Source organism: Pipistrellus kuhlii, unplaced genomic scaffold (genome assembly GCF_014108245.1).
Source record: "Pipistrellus kuhlii isolate mPipKuh1 unplaced genomic scaffold, mPipKuh1.p scaffold_m20_p_1, whole genome shotgun sequence".
In the NCBI taxonomy this organism is placed as follows: domain Eukaryota; kingdom Metazoa; phylum Chordata; class Mammalia; order Chiroptera; family Vespertilionidae; genus Pipistrellus; species Pipistrellus kuhlii.
This window is the reverse complement of record NW_023425404.1, coordinates 171,434,047-171,452,410: the sequence shown is the minus strand read 5'-3', so window position 1 is coordinate 171,452,410 and position 18,364 is coordinate 171,434,047. Positions and strand designations below refer to the sequence as shown.

General features: G+C 44.0%; 1 protein-coding gene across 5 annotated transcripts in view; it reads right to left on the bottom strand.

Moving 5' to 3' along the window:
• FRYL (FRY like transcription coactivator) overlaps nt 1-18,364 on the bottom strand; it is a 177,895-nt gene that overhangs the window by 45,555 nt on the left and 113,976 nt on the right. For 4 of the 5 annotated variants that reach the window (XM_045572781.1, XM_036416789.2, XM_036416818.2 and 1 more), the window contains 11 exons: nt 16,660-16,828; nt 14,563-14,647; nt 12,829-12,941; nt 11,678-11,828; nt 10,842-10,945; nt 9,598-9,783; nt 7,786-7,990; nt 6,302-6,423; nt 4,246-4,436; nt 2,335-2,429; nt 400-1,007 (listed from right to left, as the gene is read on the bottom strand). In XM_045572781.1, the coding sequence (XP_045428737.1) occupies nt 400-1,007; nt 2,335-2,429; nt 4,246-4,436; nt 6,302-6,423; nt 7,786-7,990; nt 9,598-9,783; nt 10,842-10,945; nt 11,678-11,828; nt 12,829-12,941; nt 14,563-14,647; nt 16,660-16,828 (2,029 nt within the window). The remainder of the gene's footprint in view (nt 1-399; nt 1,008-2,334; nt 2,430-4,245; nt 4,437-6,301; nt 6,424-7,785; nt 7,991-9,597; nt 9,784-10,841; nt 10,946-11,677; nt 11,829-12,828; nt 12,942-14,562; nt 14,648-16,659; nt 16,829-18,364) is intronic. The other variant, XM_036416848.2, reaches the window with a different exon arrangement.

Here is an 18,364-nt window from a genome sequence, read left to right as displayed (position 1 = left end):
GCGGACTGAAGGGTCCCGGGTTAGATTCCGGTCGGGGGCCCGTGCTCTGGTTGCGGACACATCCCCAGTGGGGGGTGTGCAGGAGGCGGCTGATCGATATTTCTCTCTCATCGATGTTTCTACCTCTCTATCGCTCTCCCTTCCTCTCTATAAAAAAAAATCAATAAAATATATTAAAAATGGGAGGGGGGGAATGTTAAAATATGTACACAGATAATAATTTAATAAAAAAAGGTAAAAAAAAATATATATATATATGTGTGTGTGTGTATATATATATATATATATATATAAAAACCTTGCAACTGTAGAAAATCAGAAACCAGATTTCCAAGCAAACAGTAGTTTACATTTCACTCCAGTAAAAGCAAAGCCTGGGAGCGACCCTCCCGGCCTCACCTGACAGCTGGGAAGGGTCCACGAGCGAGTGCTTGGAGACGGCGATGAGCTTGCTGAGGAGGTGCACGGTCATCTCCTGCGTGGACACTGAGGTAAAGCCCTTCAGGAAGAGCTGCTGAAGGCCCGGGAAGTTGTTCCACTTCAGTTTGCTCTGCATGCTTTCGATCTTCTCTCGACTCTCCGATCTGTCCAGAGGCAAATGGATGAGCAGTTTGTTGAGGAGCCTGAGGGCCAGGAGGTATTCATATTCGTAGTCGGATTCCAGCAAGGACGCTCCTATCCAGAAGATGGTGGCCATCAGGTTGGCAGGCTCAGTAGTGGACTGCACGTCATACAGGCCCCTCTCGCGCAGAGAGGACAGGCTCCTAGTTCTGGCCAGGCTGTTGCTGTGGTTGGCCCGCCCATCCGTGATATCCAGTGTGTTGCTTCGCCGCCGGTCACCTCTCCGGTCACCGATCAGACTTAACCTCAGAGAGTTGCTCCTTGCGTTACTGTTACATCCCAAGTAACCGCCGCTGTTCATGGGACTTGTGCTTAGGTTGAGTTGTCCAGTGCTTTTCCTGTTAGCTGCATACTTGTTTCCCATTACAGGATCATGATATGAGGTTCTTTATTAAAAGAGAAAAGACAAACGCAGGCACGGTCATTTCTTTTGCTACATTAATTTTATGCTTGAAAACACTGGGGGAAAAAATGGTAACTGTCACCAGGGAAAAATCATTGAAGTGTATCTGACTTTGCTGAATCAAATATTTGAGTTCTTCCCTCCCCAGTAAGACAAAATGTACATCAGTGTCTTTTCTACTGTGGCCCTCGGTTTCCTTTGAGTTGGATAAGGTCTGACAGGAAGTGAAAACTCTGCCGTAATAATTTTAACATTAACATTACAAATAGACACAGCTCTGCTCTGGGACTTAGCGAATGTTATGTCCAAAGCAGACCTCCTGTGTCTTATTCCCAGACCCGCTGGCCCCAGGGGCCCCATGTCTGTCCATGCACGCTCCTTTTCAAAAGAACCAACTCAAAAGTTAAGTCTTTGATTTCTCCTCCCTTATATCCAATTATCACTGACCAAAGAATAATTACAGAATGCTTTCTCCCTGTGCCAGCTGTACGCAAAATGTGAAGAGTATTTGATAAAATCTACTGGGGAAGAGTGATGTAAAAAAAAAAAAAAAATGGATCCATTTATAGCCTGTTAATTGCTGTTATTAAAATACAAAGAAAACACTGCAAGAACCCAAAGGATGGAATTATTAGCACTTCCCTGGGGGTTGGAGGGAAGGGGCATCAGAAAAGCTTAGCCCGGAGGTATCTGAGGTGGGACTTGAGGATACTTCAGTTCAGTCAATTCAGGGTTTGCAAGGAAGAGAAAGTGGGAGGGAGGCAGCTCCAGAGAGAAGGAAAATGTGAGTCTGAGGGGCCAGGCCCGCTGGGGGGACAATGGGATGCCAAGTGCCTCCAGAATGGAGCTTGTCAGTGAAGCACATCTCTGACCAAGAGCAACAGCACTGCCACACCACACACGGCACTGTGACTTCCTGCACATCCTCACAGTCTGAGGCTCCTTTCCCACTGCTAGTCCATCGAATTCTTGGGTACCATTCTCACTACCGGTATTAGAATAACACAGTGCCGCCGAAACCAGTTTGGCTCAGTGGATAGAGTGTCGGCCTGCGGACTGAAGGGTCCCGAGTTCGATTCCGGTCAGGGCATGTACCTTGGCTGCGGGCACATCCCCAGTAGGGAGTGTGCAAGATGCAGCTGGTCGATGTTTCTCTCTCATTGATGTTTCTAGCTCTCTATCCCTCTCCCTTCCTCTCTGTAAAAAATCAATATATTAAAAAAAACAGAATAACACAGTGCCATCGCTATACATGTTCAGCCACTAAGTTCTATAGACTAATCTACCAGGCGCCTGGTTTGAATTCTTACTGAGAAAGGGCAGAGAGAAGATCATAATGCTTTATGGTTTCAGCCAAAGTATCAATCGCAGATTCCAACGTGAGGAGAAGCTCAATCACAAATCCCTAGAAAAAAAAAAAAGGGCAGACTCTGATTAATTATGCTCTGGAAAAACAGAAATTGCATTGGACTTCCCAAGGAGATTTAAAAATAGAACCAACTCCACATTAACATTATAAATTGATTAAACTCTTAAAAGCAACAGGATCTTGCTGATTGATGAAAACTCATCACATTAACGGCATAAAATGATCATAATGGCACCACGGACTGCTTACGCTAGAGGTCCGGGCGCCATCCCTGCTTCTCTCTCTGACATTTAAACTGAGTCTACCAACAAGTCTTGAAAATGCTACTTTTCATATATCTTCAATATGACCCTTTTTCTCTATCTCCACAGGTTCCCTTAATCTGAGCGATCACCACACTTCAGGATGGTCTCTCAGCCTCCTGCCTGACCCTCCTCAGCTTTCACTCTTGCTCCGCTGAGGCCTCTACGTAGCTGCCAGGGCAAGTCTTTGAAAAGCTAATCTATCCACCACCCTCCTCTCAAACCTGTGAGAGGCCTCCCATCAGTTCAGAGTAAAACCCTACCTCTCACCGGGGTCTACCAGGCCTCACACGATCTAACCCTGCCGACCCCACCCACCTCCTGCCTTTACAGAGCCCCACCCAACACACTCCCGAGCAGCGGTCGCCAGCCGGTGAGGTCCGGAAGGCTGGCGGCCGCTGCCACAGAGACACGGGTTTGCCTGACCGTCTTCAAAAAGAGCCTACTGCTTCTGCCTCAGGGCCTCTGCACTTGTCTTACTTCCCTCTCCAGAAAGGCGCTTCCCCGGATCACCACACGATTCACTTCCGAAGTATGCGTTCAAAAATCACCTTCGGGGATGATCACATACAGAATCACTCCCTCCTGCCCTGGCTGGTGTGGCTCAGTGGTTACAGCTCCGGCCCATGGACCGAAGAAGGGTCTCGGGTTTGATTCCCAGTCAGGGCACGTACGGAAGGCAACCTATTGGTATTTCTCTCTCTTACATCGATGTTTCTCTTTCTCCCCCCCCCCCTCTCTCTCTCTCTCTCTCTTTCTCTCTCATCAATGAAGAAAAACAAACATATCCGCAGGTAAGGATTAAAAAAAAAAAATTACTCCCTCCTTCCCATCACTCTTCAACGCTTTACCTTATTATTATCATAGCATTGCTAAGTAAAATCATGTTGCCTGTTATTGGTGGGTTAAAGGCTTTCCCCCCCAATAGAATGTGAGCTCCAGAATGCCAGGACCCCTGTCTTCCTCACGCCCCATCTCCAGTGTCCTGGACGGCGGAACAGAGACTTACATTCTCTTCTGCGATCTCTCACTCAGTGTATCTTAAAAAATGAAATTCAACGTTCCATTTCAAATTAAACTTGTTATCTTTCTTACCTGCTTATCTCTAATGTCCAGGGATGTGTGTGTGTAAACGTAAAGCTTTCTCTGATAGGCCCTGAAGTTATTAAAGATTAATCATGCCAAAACCGGTTTGGCCTGTGAACTGAAAGGCCCCAGGTTCGATTCCCATCAAGGGCATGTACCTTGGTTTCGGGCACATCCCCAGTCGGAGGTGTGCAGGAGGCAGCTGATCGATGTCTCTCTCTCATTGATGTTTCTAACTCTCTATCCCTCTCTCTTTCTCTCTGTAAAAAAAAACCCCAATAAAATATATATAAAAAAATAAATAAAAATAAAGAGTACCGGTAATCACAAACCTCTGTTAACATCCGACGTGAATGATTCTGTCGGACCATGACCTTGCCCTGCCTGCAGCGACCTGTCCTTCGCACCGAGTCCCTGACTGCTAGTAGCCGGCCAATGGCTACGGCGCCAGTTTAAAGAAGTACCTGCGCCTCTTCGCCCGGGTCCCCCACCGTTTCCACCAGCCGGGAGAGGACGTCGGAGAGCGTGGCTGCCGAGAGCGGCTGCTTCAGGGCCCGGAAGATCTGGAAGGACCTCCCCGCGTAGTGCCGGGAGGAACAGGAGAGGGCCGTCTGCAGGGCCACCTCACTGAGGTGGTGCTCCAAATGGACGGCTTCTGTGGAAAGAAAGGGGGCGGGCTGGTGGCTCTTGTCCTTCGGAATGGAGTGCGGGACCACAGCCGGAGCTCACTGTCTCCGGCCCCCCCAGAGCCGGCACTGCGCCCGGACAGGCCCCCGCGCCTGAGCCAGTGCCTGCTCCCTCCTGCCGCCCCATCTGCCTGGAGGCGGCTCCTCCTCCTCCTCTCCAGGCACGGAACCCCGAGAACAGGGTTCCTCACTCAGCCCCGCTGACGTGTGGGCCAGGTAAGGCCTTGCTGTGCCGTGTTCATCGTGCAGCGGCCTCCCGGGCCTCCACCCGACCACATATGCCAGGACTGACCACTGCCTGCGCCCCGCCCTGAGACAAACACGTCTGCGGACATTGCCGGATGTCCCACTGAGATCCACTGCCTCAGACACCTACTTTAAAAAATAACGATAATCTTTATTGTTGAAAATATTACAGATGTTTCCCCTTCTTCCTCCATGGACCCCCTCCACCCCGCTCCTGCCTCCCTAAGGCCTTCACCACACTTTTCCTATGACTTTCCGAATGTGTTACATTTTTAGATCATAGAAGCCAATACCTCTATTAAACCCCAACCCCCCCTGAAACCGGTGTGGCTCAGTGGATAGAGCATCGGCCTGCGGACTGAAAGGTCCCAGGTTCGGTTCTGGTCAAGAGCACGTACCTTGCTTGCAGGCACATCCCCAGTAGGAGGTGTGCAAGAGGCAGCTTATAGATGTTTCTCTCTCATAGATGTGTTTTTTGTTTTTTTTTAATATATTTTATTGATTTTTTACAGAGAGGAAGAGAGAGGGATAGAGAGTTAGAAACATCAATGAGAGAGAGACATCAATCAGCTGCCTCCTGCACCCCCCCCACAGGGGATATGCCCGCAACCAAGGTACATGCCCTTGACCGGAATCGAACCCAGGATCTTTCAGTCCTCAGGCTGACGCTCTATCCACTGAGCCAAACTGGTTTTGGCTCTCATAAATGTTTTTAACTCTCTATCCCTCTCCCTTCCTCTCTGTAAAAAAAAATAAAAAAAAAATCAAATCAATATATTAAAAAAAAATTTTTGTCTCCCCTACATATGTTCTTCGATGTAATTTTTTCTATTACACAGTCTCTCTATGTAAAAGCCTAAGTGACCTTTACGACTGGATGAGTGGCTGGTCGCTATGACACGCACTGATCGCCGGGGGGCAGATGCTCAAGGCAGGAGCTGCCCCCTGGTGGTCAGTGCGCTCCCACAGCCACCCTCCCGCGGTCCCTCCCCCGAGCTGGCTGGCCCCGATTGGGACTGGGTGAGACGGCCCTGACCTTGGCCAGGCGGAGGAACCCACCCGGGCACGGATCTGTGCATCAGGCCTCTAGTTGCATTATAACTTTATGATGCCATCACACACGAAACTAAGCACCCCAGAATGCCCCAAGTACCTTTATTTTTAAAATATATACATTTTTTTTTTTTTTTTTTTTTTATAGAGAGGGATAGAGAGTCAGAAACATCGATGAGAGAGAATCATCGATCAGCTGCCTCTTGCACACCCCCTACTGGGGATGTGCCCGCAACCAGGTACATGCCCTTGACCAGAATCGAACCCGGGACCCTTCAGTCCGCAGGCCGACGCTCTATCCACTGAGCCAAGCTGGTTTCGGCTCAAGTACCTTTATTTTTAAGGAGTAACTGAACTTACCTCCAAAGAAAAACAAATCTGTTATCATTAATAAGTAAAAAAAGAAAACCTGCCTAAAACTTTGTGTTTTAAGCATACTGATATGTCCACTTTTTGCTCAACATTATCAGAAGTCTTGAGATCACATGAAAATATCTCACGGAAGGGAGACATCATCTCAGACACTGACAGGTACCTGCGCTGGACTGCTTGAAAACAGAAACCACGTGTTTCAGGAACGCGGCCAGCTGCTCGGCGCTCTTTATGCTGGGGTTCTTGGCAGAGACGTCCTCATGGTTCCACAGGGGCCCTCTTTTTCTGCAAACAGAGGACAGAGGTAATTCCCCTGGTTTTCACTCACATGAACAGTTTCACTCAGACTGGCCTAACGTACACCTTTGCAATTAACATACAACTTTGCACCAATAGTGTGTCTTAGTTAAAGTGACCAGACGTCCCACTTTGGGCGGGACAGTCCTGATTTTTAACAATTTGTCCCACGTTTAAAAATCGGGACTTTTTTTTTTTTTTTAAAAAGTCCATGTCAGTGGGGCTGAAGAGTCCCGATTTTAAAGCCTTAAAAACAAACACTTTTAAAATCAGTCTCTGCGTCTGTGTCACAGGCCAATGCATTATGTTTGTAGAGGCCAGACTGCACTTAGACTGCAATGCAAGACACTCACTCACTAGGGAAAGCCACAGGGAACATGTAGGACGGAATAACGTCCCGTCGATTTGTCCTTTATAAATGCTCTTGTATTCTCAAGGCCCCTGACTTGATTAACAAGGGTTTCGTCCAAAGTGCCCTGAAAACCTCTCCTGTGGCCTTCAGGGCCTGCCACCCCACACGCTGCTCAGAGGCCGACTGCCTCCCACCCTCCCCATTCAGCTCAGAGGTTTTCAATAACGGCTTCTTCCCTGAAAGATAAAAGATCTGTAACCCGCCGAAACCGGTTTGGCTCAGTGGACAGAGCGTCGGCCTGCGGACTGAAAGGTCCCAGGTTCGATTCCGGTCAAGGGCATGTACCTTGGATGCGGGCACATCCCCAGTAGGGGGTGTGCAAGAGGCAGCTGATGGATGTTTCTCTCTCATCGATGTTCCTAACTCTCTATCCCTCTCTCTTCCTCTCTGTAAAAAATCAATAATATATATATATAAAAAAAATATAAAAAAAAGATCTGTAACCGGTGGCTGAGGATTCATGGCCCGCCGGGTGGCATTCTCCCGAGCTTTCTTGTCTGGACACCCCCTCTCCACAGCGGTCCGGCCGGACTGGACCTCAGCCCGCTGCCTCCTGCCCCCACGATGCTGCTCCCGCTGTGGGCCGCCAGCCGGCTCCTCCCCTTCTCGGTTCCCCCTGCACTGACGGTGCCGTGCAAAGAGTGCACCACAAGTGAACACCTGATGGCCGACGGGTGACGGAGCTGATGCAAGCGGCAGGTGTAATGCTTAAATAACAGTATTTATTCCCTTTGGGCACCTGGTCTCCGGGCACAGCGAAGGCCCCTCCCTGGGTACGACCGTGTGAACGTAAACGCAGAACGCCTCGGTGCACCCCCGTCTTATTAATGCTGGACCAGGCAGACCGGGGTGTCTCCGGGCAATGGCACCTCAGAAAACAGCGGCGCTCTCCGCCGCGGGCAGACGGAGCAGCAGCCTCGCCCACCGCGCCCCCTCACCGTGAGGTAATGAACTCCATGAGGGTCTTGACTTTCCCGTCCTGCTCTACTGAGATGTCCACCTCGCTGAGGACCGTGGTGTGCAGATGGGAAATGGCTGAGCTGTTGTTTCCTAAGCTGATGCTAGAAGAGGTAGAACTGGAGCTAAGCCCTGAGTCAGTCATGGGGGAGGGCTGGTAATCAGGTATAAAATCACTAACACCTGCTGGGAGAGAGAGGCGGGCGTGAATACCGAGCATAAGAAAAACCTCACACAGTATCTACGGAACTGAACTGAACTATCGTGCCTTACAGGCTACCTGGCATGCGAGAGAGGCTCCGCGCTCCTTTCGCTGGAGCTTCTGGGTAAGCATTATTGCATAGCCCCTTATTAACCTACTGTAACCATTTGTATTTACTGTGCAGCCCTCTGCTGCCACCTGCCGACAAAAGGTGAAAGTGGCATTTCCCCGATATTTCAGTGTATTTCCTCCACATTTATTACTACTGGTAAGTCAGTCACATTTCTCTGATGTGAACTGATTCTTAATTTGTTATGGAAAGTACTCTATACTTTCTGATTCATTTTACTTAAAGGAAGACAATTTTAAAGTCTATTTGTAATATTTATATTATATCAATTAGTAAGTAATATTAAAGGATATATTACTAAGGACCATCTTTAGAAAATGGCAAAAGAAGCCTTAAGAACAAACACTTTTAAAATAAAGATGCTTTATCATAAAAAAGGCAATGAACTTCATTTTATTGCATCTTTTAATCACAGTTTTAAAAGGTGAATAAATTTCCTAGTAATTGTTGTTTTACTAGGTATAGGGTTATATGACAGTTTTAACTTACAAAGTAATTTTATTTCAGTTTTTTAAAAAAATTATTTTTTAGATCATCTATTATTAACCTAAGGACAATGATACTGATAAATGGAATAAATAAGTTATGGCTATTGAGAAAGAGGTACAACTTTCAAAGTAAAAAAATAATTCACATCAACAGTGAAATACATTTTATATTAGATTTTCATTAATCTGAAACTGATTACTTTACACTTGATCTTAGCCAAAGGCCGTGAAGCAATGAAACTCATTACTTTAAAATGTGTTATTTGAAACTTTATATACTTCAAAATATGTAACATTGTGTTTTTTAAATTAATTAATTAATTAATTTATCATTAGTTATGGACATAAGTTTTATAAAGATGCCTGACCAGGTAAAACAATAAAGATGTATAACATTTTAAATGCAGTAAATATAATCAAGTGAATAAAAAATTTTAATGTCTCCTTTGTCAATATTTCAGATCTTGACATTAGGAGGGATCTAATAAAGTTGAACATATTTTTGATGACCAGTGCTTAGTAAATTAAGCACCCTTTCATTGTATCTTCAACTTATATGTTCAGAACCTAAAATTTCTATGACAGCCCACCCAGTGTGGGTCATCGGTATGAATCAGGAGGCCACGGCTCAATTAACCATAAGGGGGTGTGAAAGAGGCAGCCTGTCAATGATTCTCATCATTGATATTTCTCTCCCTCTCCCATCCTCTCTGAAATCAATAACAACACATTAAAATAATTTTTCTTTCTATGACAAAGATACCTAAAAGCAATACAGACTCAAATATTGCAAACTAATTCCTTTTTTTACTGGTTAATACAAAATTACAATGGTACTTAAAATAATAAAACTACATTTAAAAAAAAATGTACTCCAGTATTTCAACTTTTATCTACTTGTTTTTCTCTATTGCACAATTTCAAATTAATAAAGCACGATTCCACTTTCAAATCATACATGTAAAGCAAATACCTGTGAAAGTATAATCTAAGTGTGCAATCTGTTTGACTGTGAGCACCCTGGGTTCATTAAACTCCTTGTTCCTGAGAAGGACAGAAGCAACAGTCCGGATGTTACTGTTGGGTCCCATTACTATTAATAAGTGCAGAAGCAGACGCTTACAATGTTCATACACCTCAGGGTGGCAGTGGTCAAACCCTGAAAGGAATAGTAGAAAATAATCATCAGTAAAGAGAAATAATGAGCATTCTTGCTACCAAATTAATATTGTAAAGAAATGCAGAAATTATATGAAATATTTCGTGAGCCCAGTGAGCATGCTCAGTGGCTGAGCATCGACCTATGAACCATGGCCTAATTCCCAGTCAGGGCACAAGCCTGGGTTGTGGGCTCAATCCCCAGTGTGGGGTGTGCAGGAGGCAGCCGATCAATGATTCTCTCTCATCATTGATGTTTCTCTCTCTCTCTCCCCCTCTCCCTTCCTCTCTGAAATCAATAAAAATATTTAAAAAATATCTTGTGGAAGATGGTACACTACATAAAGTTTTTTTTTGGCCTAGAGTTCATGCACAATAGCCTACTGCCCTATTGAAATGGGAAGAATCCAGGTAAGTTTCCAATGAGTTTTATGTGTAAAATGTAGTAATCTTAGAAATTAATTGCTCTGTTACATAACACTAGATGTAAATGAATTTGAAAAAGGCAAATATCTTCTGAGCCTGGCACACAACAGAAGATCCTTAGATGCTTGATCACCAAAGGAATGCAGTAACACATTTATGCATGTGCACATCTGGAAAACTTGGAAGACGGCGAGCTTGACACCCATCTTACAAGTGTGAAAGGCATGTCCATGTCATGGAGCCCAACGTTTGTTGCACAAGGTGCAGTTTCACTTGCAATAATCAGACCAGGCTGTCCACAAGCAAGGTCTTTTGGGAAACACTTAGAACCCATTTTAATTTTCCATTTACTCTGAAAGTTTCCAACCCCAGAGGTAAACAAATATTCCTGCGAGGGGGCCTGTGTGTGTGTGCGTGCGCGGTGGGAGGGGCCACAGGTGAGGAAAGGGGACAGACCTGTCTGTGGTTAAAAGAGAGGCTAATAAGAACCCCACCAGACCACGAGAACCACAGGGAAAAGTGCCATGGAAATGGCACCGAGAAAAAATAGGAATGGACATATTGAAACGGCATTAAGTCATTCAGTTATCACACAAACATAAAACAAGGGAGTTAGGATCCAATAGGTATTACCTATAAAAATTGCATGAAGAAGAAGATGGAGGTAGCTTCCCCATTCAACCTTCACACTGTGGTCAATGATCAGGTCAGTCAAAAGGATCACTGCTATGTTACACCTATGACAAATGAGAGTATTATTAAGGTTTCACTAGAGTCAACCTAGGGACAATCAGATGCAAATCACTTGAAGACTTTAACATTGTATTTTGTGTGTGTGTGGGGGGAACAACAACAACAAAAAACAACAACACAACAACAAAACAACTTCTCAAGAAAAAGAGAGGAAAAGGAATTCAGCCGAAGAAACTGTTAAGTGACGATTTTAGGGAAAAAAAAATATATAAAAGCGTACGCTAAGGGCTCCTTCGAGTCAAGGGCCACATTCTCTTCGTCTGCAACCCTAAGACCTGGCACACTGCGTGCCACCTAGTAGGCGTTCGATGCGTGTTTGGTGCACCGATACGTTTCCAAAGAACGTAGCGACTGTTCTCCCGTGATCCCGTTAGGTTAAAGGCCAGTGCAACTCAACTCAAAGCAACAGTGCCTACCCCCGTAAAAAAATCGTACTTTTCCGATGTAGCAACTGGGTCCCAGAAAGGTGAAGTAACTGTGCCAGACACCCAGAAAGAGCAGCAGCACACAGAGGTTTCCTAAGACTAATTGCAACACGGTCAGTCAGCACGGCGAGCTTTTTAGATCTCTAAGACCTAAGCACACTGCGCTCAGGTGCGGCGGTATCTACAGGAGGAAGGCTGCGTGTGGTCCGTGCTGCCCGATGGCAGGGAGAAAGCCGACAGGGTGTAAGCAGAATTTGGCTCGTACGAAATAGGAATGAGGCTGTAGTCCACCTGTGAAGAGGTAATCCAGGTGTTGACGTTTCAGGCAAGTAATCCACCAGCGGTGACCAGCAGCCTCCGGCTGGTGGGAAGGGCAGTGGCTCTCCTTGATTATGCTCCATCACTTTCAGGCGCCAATTAGAATAAAGTGGCATTGAGTCACCTATCAAAATAAAATGATCTCATTTTCTACACCATCTACGTTCTGCCGAGATAAGCAAACTCTAGTCAGACACCAACTACTTATAGCATTGGAAAGGGATCAGAACCATTTCCCACTCTTTTTTTTTTTTTTTTTTTTTGACATTTGCTGGCTAGGAAAGACCTGGGGTATAGGTATTCTCAAATTAAGCACGTCAGAGAGAGAGAGAGAGAGAGAGAAAGAGAGAGAGAGAGAGAGATACCAATTGAGGTTGCGGCCTTTATGTCAAAGCGAAACTACAGTAGCAGTTTCTTATGGCTCCGTAATGGATGTCCAAGTTTTCTATCTTGAACATTAATGTGTAACCACATAAAAGGCGAAGCTGCCTTAGAACAAGGCCCTCTGGTTAAGTTGCTCGATTCTAAATTTCCTGAGAGAGGGCCAACGGAAACCCGCCCTGCCCGGGGGGCTGCGGGTGCGACGGAAAGTGCCATCGGGAAGTGAGTTCTGTGTGACGTGGGTAAGTCACTTAACCTCTCTGGACCTCAGTTCCATCCTGTGCAAAACGAGGAAACCAGACCCGACCATCCTCCGGGCCCTTCCCAGCCTGAACGCTTGTGCTTCCATGCTACCCTGCCCTAGTGTCACGGTGACCTTGGGGAGACTGTTCACTTTGCAATGGCAAGGGAGAACTCGATAAAACAGATTCAGGGAGAAAGAGCACCTGATTCAAAAAGCGGCCTGTTGCCAGTGTCTGCTCCATGACGCTCTCTGAGAACTATTTTTTTTTTTAAGTTCCTTGATTTATCTACAGGGAACCGGGCATTTAAAACAAACATTCCCCACTCAGGCTGTCTCTTAAAATCAAGACATTTCAGATGATGTTGGAACACCACTAGTGGCAGTTAAAGACTCTTCTTAAAAACAAGTTACTGGAAAAAGAGATTAGCATTAATATAATTAATGATACACCTCACCATTGTCATTATAAATAAAAAAAAGAACATGTTGAATGTATTACTTTTTTCTTCTTCATAAGACCCTCCAGAGCTGCTACTGTATCGAGATTCCAGTCTGTGGTGTTGACGGTTTAAGTGACTGTTCAGTCCGCCATAGATGTCCAGGTGCACATAGCTGGGGGAAGGATCACTGCGGTTAGTCGCGGCTCACAGAAAAACAGTGTTTGTACTCTATGTTACACACTCTATGCTTACAGGAGAACACAGTACACAAAATACAAAAGTTTACCACAATAACATATTAATTTTCACCTCACAAGCCAAAAGCTTAAGCTTTTAGGTCAATTATTTCTACCCAAAGGTTATTCTTAAATTGTTCGGCTAATAGTATGTTCTGGAGAAACCTGTTTCACAGGAAACAGGCAGAGTAAACATCCACTGAGAAAAGTTTAAAAATGTAAACAACACAAACAGGCACTGACCACACCCCACCAGGTCACCCCCGAGAGAACAGAAAAGGGTATAGCGCGTCAGCATCTTTCATGTTGAAACTGTCCATTGGGAACATTTCCAAAATGGCAATGTAGTTTGTCACTACCCTGTTTCCCCGGAAACAAGACAGTGTCTTATATATATATATATGTTTTTTAATTTATTTTTTAAATATTTTTAAAAAAATATATTTTATTGATTTTTTTTTTGCCCCCCTCCCTCCATCCCACACATCCCCTCCCTCCCCAGAGTTTTGTGTCCATTGGTTGTACTTATATGCATGTATAAAAGTCCTTCGGTTGATCTATTATCTCCCCCAGATCTTCCTCCCCTCCCCGCTGTAATTTGACAGTCTACTTGTTGATATACTGTATCTATATCTATCTTTTGGTTCATCAGTTTATAATGTTTTTTATCATCCACAAATGAGTGAGGTCATGTGGTGTTTCTCTTTCATTGACTGGCTTATTTCACTCAGCATGATGTTCTCCATTTCCATCCAGGTTGCTGCAAATGATGAGAATTCTTTCTTTTTTATGGCAGCATAGTATTCCATTGTGTAGATGTACCATAGTTTTTGGATCCAATCATCTGCTGACGGGCACCTAGGCTGTTTCCAAATTCTGGCTATTGTAGATTGTGCTGCTATGAACATAGGGGTGCATAAATCCTTTCTGATGGGTGTTTCTAGTTTCTTGGGATATATTCCTAGAAGTGGGATTACTGGGTCAAATGGGAGTTCCATTTTCAGTTTTTTGAGGAAACTCCAAGACAGTGTCTTATATTAATTTTGCTCCCAAAGATGCGCTAGGTCTTATTTTCAGGGGATGTCTTATTTTTCCATGAAGAAGAATACGGTACACATTTATTGTTAAATAAAAATAAAGGAAATTTATTACCTGTATACAGTACGGTAGTACAGTAGTTGTCAACACAAACCAGACAAACTGTGAATCCTACAGTATCAAGAATTTACTCATTTATTCAATGACAATCATGTCATCATCTTCTGGAACATCATCATAACAATCCAATTCCTGAATTTCCTGGTGAATTTCTTGTGACTCCATTTCTTTTAGAATCAGTGGACCAAATCTCTAATGTTTAGCCTAGGGGGGGCCTTATTTTCGAGGGGATGCCTTATATTTCACTCAGAAGGAAACCTGTAAGTAGGTCTTATTTTCGGAGGATGTCTTATTTTCGGGGAAACACGGTAGAAGTCTGACTCAGTGAACACACATCCCAATGCAGAGATGGCCGGTTACCCCCACTGAAGGGCTGAGAAAGAACAGACAGGTGCTTACCTCTCTTCAGCGTTCTCTTTCATGGGCTTGTTATCGAGATTGCCTTCTGAGGGCGCTACCATGGTATTGCTACTGGAAGTAGTTCCTGTAATCAGAAATAAAACAGTTATCTGTGCATTTAAAACCTGTAATAACTCAATAGGAGAAAAAAACCCCCATCAAATTATAGATGTCAAAACTCCGGAAAAATGAGAGCAAAGGGATTGTTAAAAAGGAATGCACTCATAATGACCAAGAAGGAGAAAAGACAATAGCAACAGAAGTTTGGAGGCTGAAAACAAATGGACAAGAAGTTAATTAAGTGTTAAGAAGGCCGAGCCCCAAGCTGGTAGTTAAGAAAACCAAGAAGGCTTCCATACTTATATTGGTGAATCTTCAAAAAGGCTCAGAAATTAGTGGCATCAAGTACCACTGGAAGTAAAGATTGAAGATGGTGCTAAAACCGGCAGAATTGGCCTGCCAGTGTGGTTCAGGGATTGAGTATCAACCTATGAACCAGAGGTCATGGCTGGATTCCTAGTCAGGGCACAAGCCTGGGTTGCAGGCTTGATCCCCAATAGGGGGCATGCAGGAGGCAGCCGATCAATGATTCTCTCTCATCATTGATGTTTCTAACTCCCGTTCCCTTTATCTTGCTATACAAAACGAAAAGAAAAAAAAGGGGGAGAGGGGTACAGAATAGGTTGAAAATCTATTACAGAAGTAGTTGGTCCCCAAGATCTAGTCCCCTACCTCTTATAACTAAGTGGCTGTTTCTTTCCACATGCAGAAATCTTTTCTGATGAGACTAAATCAGAAGATTTCCGGACTAGGACACCATGTCCAATGGAGGGAGGAAATATTTCACTGAGAATAGGGGCATTACATGAAAATATACACATAGTAAAATTTGAGACTGTACCCCCTGAAATCTTCTTACCTATGGGCTTCCAGAAGGCTATGTTGTGTGTATCTATGGATCATATGTACACACACACACACACACACACCCTACACCCTCTACTGTAGGCATGTGACTAGTAGAGTTTTGTCTGGGAAACTGGGTTAGTCCAAGAGAAAAGTCCCAGAGACACTTGCATCAGTGAGATCATTGCACAACAAATGACCAAGTCAACAGTTTCCATATATACCTACAGAACATCCAGTCAACTCTTTTATACTCCACTCTTTATGAAAAGACCAAGCCCAATTGGTAGGCCTTTGAGGAAAGCTTTTACTAAGACAGATCAAAACGAACAGTAATACAGAGAAAATAGGAACTTATGCTGGGAGGAGAAAACTTTATCATATATAGAAGTGGATAGTTTAACTATGAAACATGAACAGAGTGTTAGTAAATAAAGTCTAATTAAAAAAAAAGTCACGTCTTTGGAATTAAAAACATTCTAGCAGATATGGAAAATTCAATAGAAAATTATTAGAAATCCTCTAAGACAGTAGAACAAAAGGCTGAGATAAAAATAGATGACAAAAAAATAAATTTCAAATATATAAAAGATTTCTAATTATACAGATAGTGTTATAACGAACAGGCCAAAAACATTTAATACAAACCGAGTGTTTATAAACAAAGAGTTCCGTAAAAATTTTATCTACAATATCCCAGATGTTATAATCAATTTTCACTGGAAGTTACTCTCTCGTGGACCTTGTTTCTTCAATTCAAAATATTGTAATAACTATAATATATATATATATATATATATATATATATATATATACACATACAGTATATGGATAGATATATTCACTCACAAAATTGGACACTATGTACCATATATGCTCAAATAATAAAAAATAAAATTACAGTGTAATTTCAATTAAGTGTTTTCTACATTGAACATTAATTATATTCATTAAGATGAATATTCTGGTTGTGAATAAGTATATCAATGTTTCCCTCTCTAATACTAAGAATCTTTAGATTGTCAAATTTCTTCAGTCGTACGAGGTTCTACAAAATCTTGTCAAGCTAATTACCATACATGACTCATGTTTGCTTTCATTTTGATGATATTTAAAGCAAATGCTCGCTAAAATGAACAGTTAGGTAAAAACCTCTCCTTTGAGACGGATTAAGCAGTTGTGACTTCTCACCTGAGGTGACAGAAGGGACTTTGTAGCTGGACGTGATGCGGTAATACGGGGGGTTATCCATGTGCGTGACGCCGGCACTGACGGGGTCAGTCAGCTGCAGCTCACTCACCAGCTCTTCCAGCAACTGCATTGTCTTGTCTCTTCCTAAATACACAACAACTTTCTTCACCTGCCACAGGGAGGACATTCAGAAAGGAAAAAGCAACATCTTTACTTCATAGATCTGTCCTGAGACAAATTTTATAAGTTCCATTTTAAGGGGTAGATCAAGAAGCACAATTGAAATATGAATATAACATTGATCAGCAATAAAACAGCGATTAATCAGCTTTATAAATACTATCCTCCCCCTGACCCTCAACATTGTATCATATTAAAATGACTTCAATATATTGTTTAACTAGAGGCCCGGTGCATGAATTTGTGCACAGGTGGGGGTCCTCTGGGTGGCCTGCAGGGATTGGGCCGAAACCCACAGTCAAACGCCGCCTGCAGCTCCTACCTGCCACTCCTGCTCATCCTGGCCCCCATGTGCCTGCTGTGGGTTCGAGCCCAATCAGTCCCAATTGGGAGAGGCTTTCGCTGCCACAGCAGTGCTCACCAACCATGAGCCCCTGCGTCTGGTGCCCTCCCAAGGGGAGTGGCCTGCAGAATTGGGCTGAAACCAGTTCTCCGATATCCCCTGAGGGGTCCTGGATTGCGAGAGGGTGCAGGCCAGGAGGAGTAACCCCACCGGTGCATGGCTGGGCCGGGGAGGGACCGAGGGAGGACTCTAGGGCACATCCAACTCATCTTGCTCAGTCCTGATCAGCCGGACCCCAGTAGCAAGCTAGCCTACCCTTTGGAGCATCTACCCCCTGCTGGTCAATGCATGTCATAGTGACTGGCTGACTGGTCAACTGTTGTCCCCTGGTGGTCAGTGCACATCATAGCGAGTGGTTGAGTAGCCTTAGCATATCATTAGCATATTATACTTTGATTGGTTATTCAGTTGTTCTGTCACTCATTCTATTTGCGTATTGCCCTTTTATTATATAGGATGATTTCCACATTTTCTACTTCCCTTACATGTTTGCTCTTTTTGTTGTTGTTGTTTTTTTGGTTAAAGAAAAGCAAAAGATAATTGCTTTCTATAAAACAATGTATCTTTTTATTAGGGAAAAAATTGAATTACCGTATTTTCCGGCATATAAGACGACCTTTGAAACGAAAAAAAGCTTGCTCAGATTGGCCAGAGTCAGAAAGGCAGTCTATTAAAAAAAGAACTGGTGTTGCCTTGGAAGTGGGGGATAGTCTTATACAGTGAATATAGGCCTAAACCTATGTTTTAACTGTAAAATTAGGGGGTCGTCTTATACGCCTGGTTGTCTTATATGCCGGAAAATACAGTAATACCATCCCAAGTATTCCTCTAATTTTTAGTCAGGCAGCCTTTAAACCTAGGACTTATCTTTTATTCTGCTTTCCCATTCTCTACATGCAACCCAGCAGCATAGAATAGAGAATAAGAAAGGACCTAGAACTAAACTGAACCCAGATTACACAGCCTGGACCGGAATGTAGATCTAACACTTACTACCCAGAGGAGCTGGAAAGTTCCTCTATTTTCCTTTCAGCAAAATGGGGGCAATAGCACCGGCTTCAGATGGCGGTTAGAGCTAAGCAAGTTAAGATGTTCAAAGCACTGTAACCCAGTACACAGTCT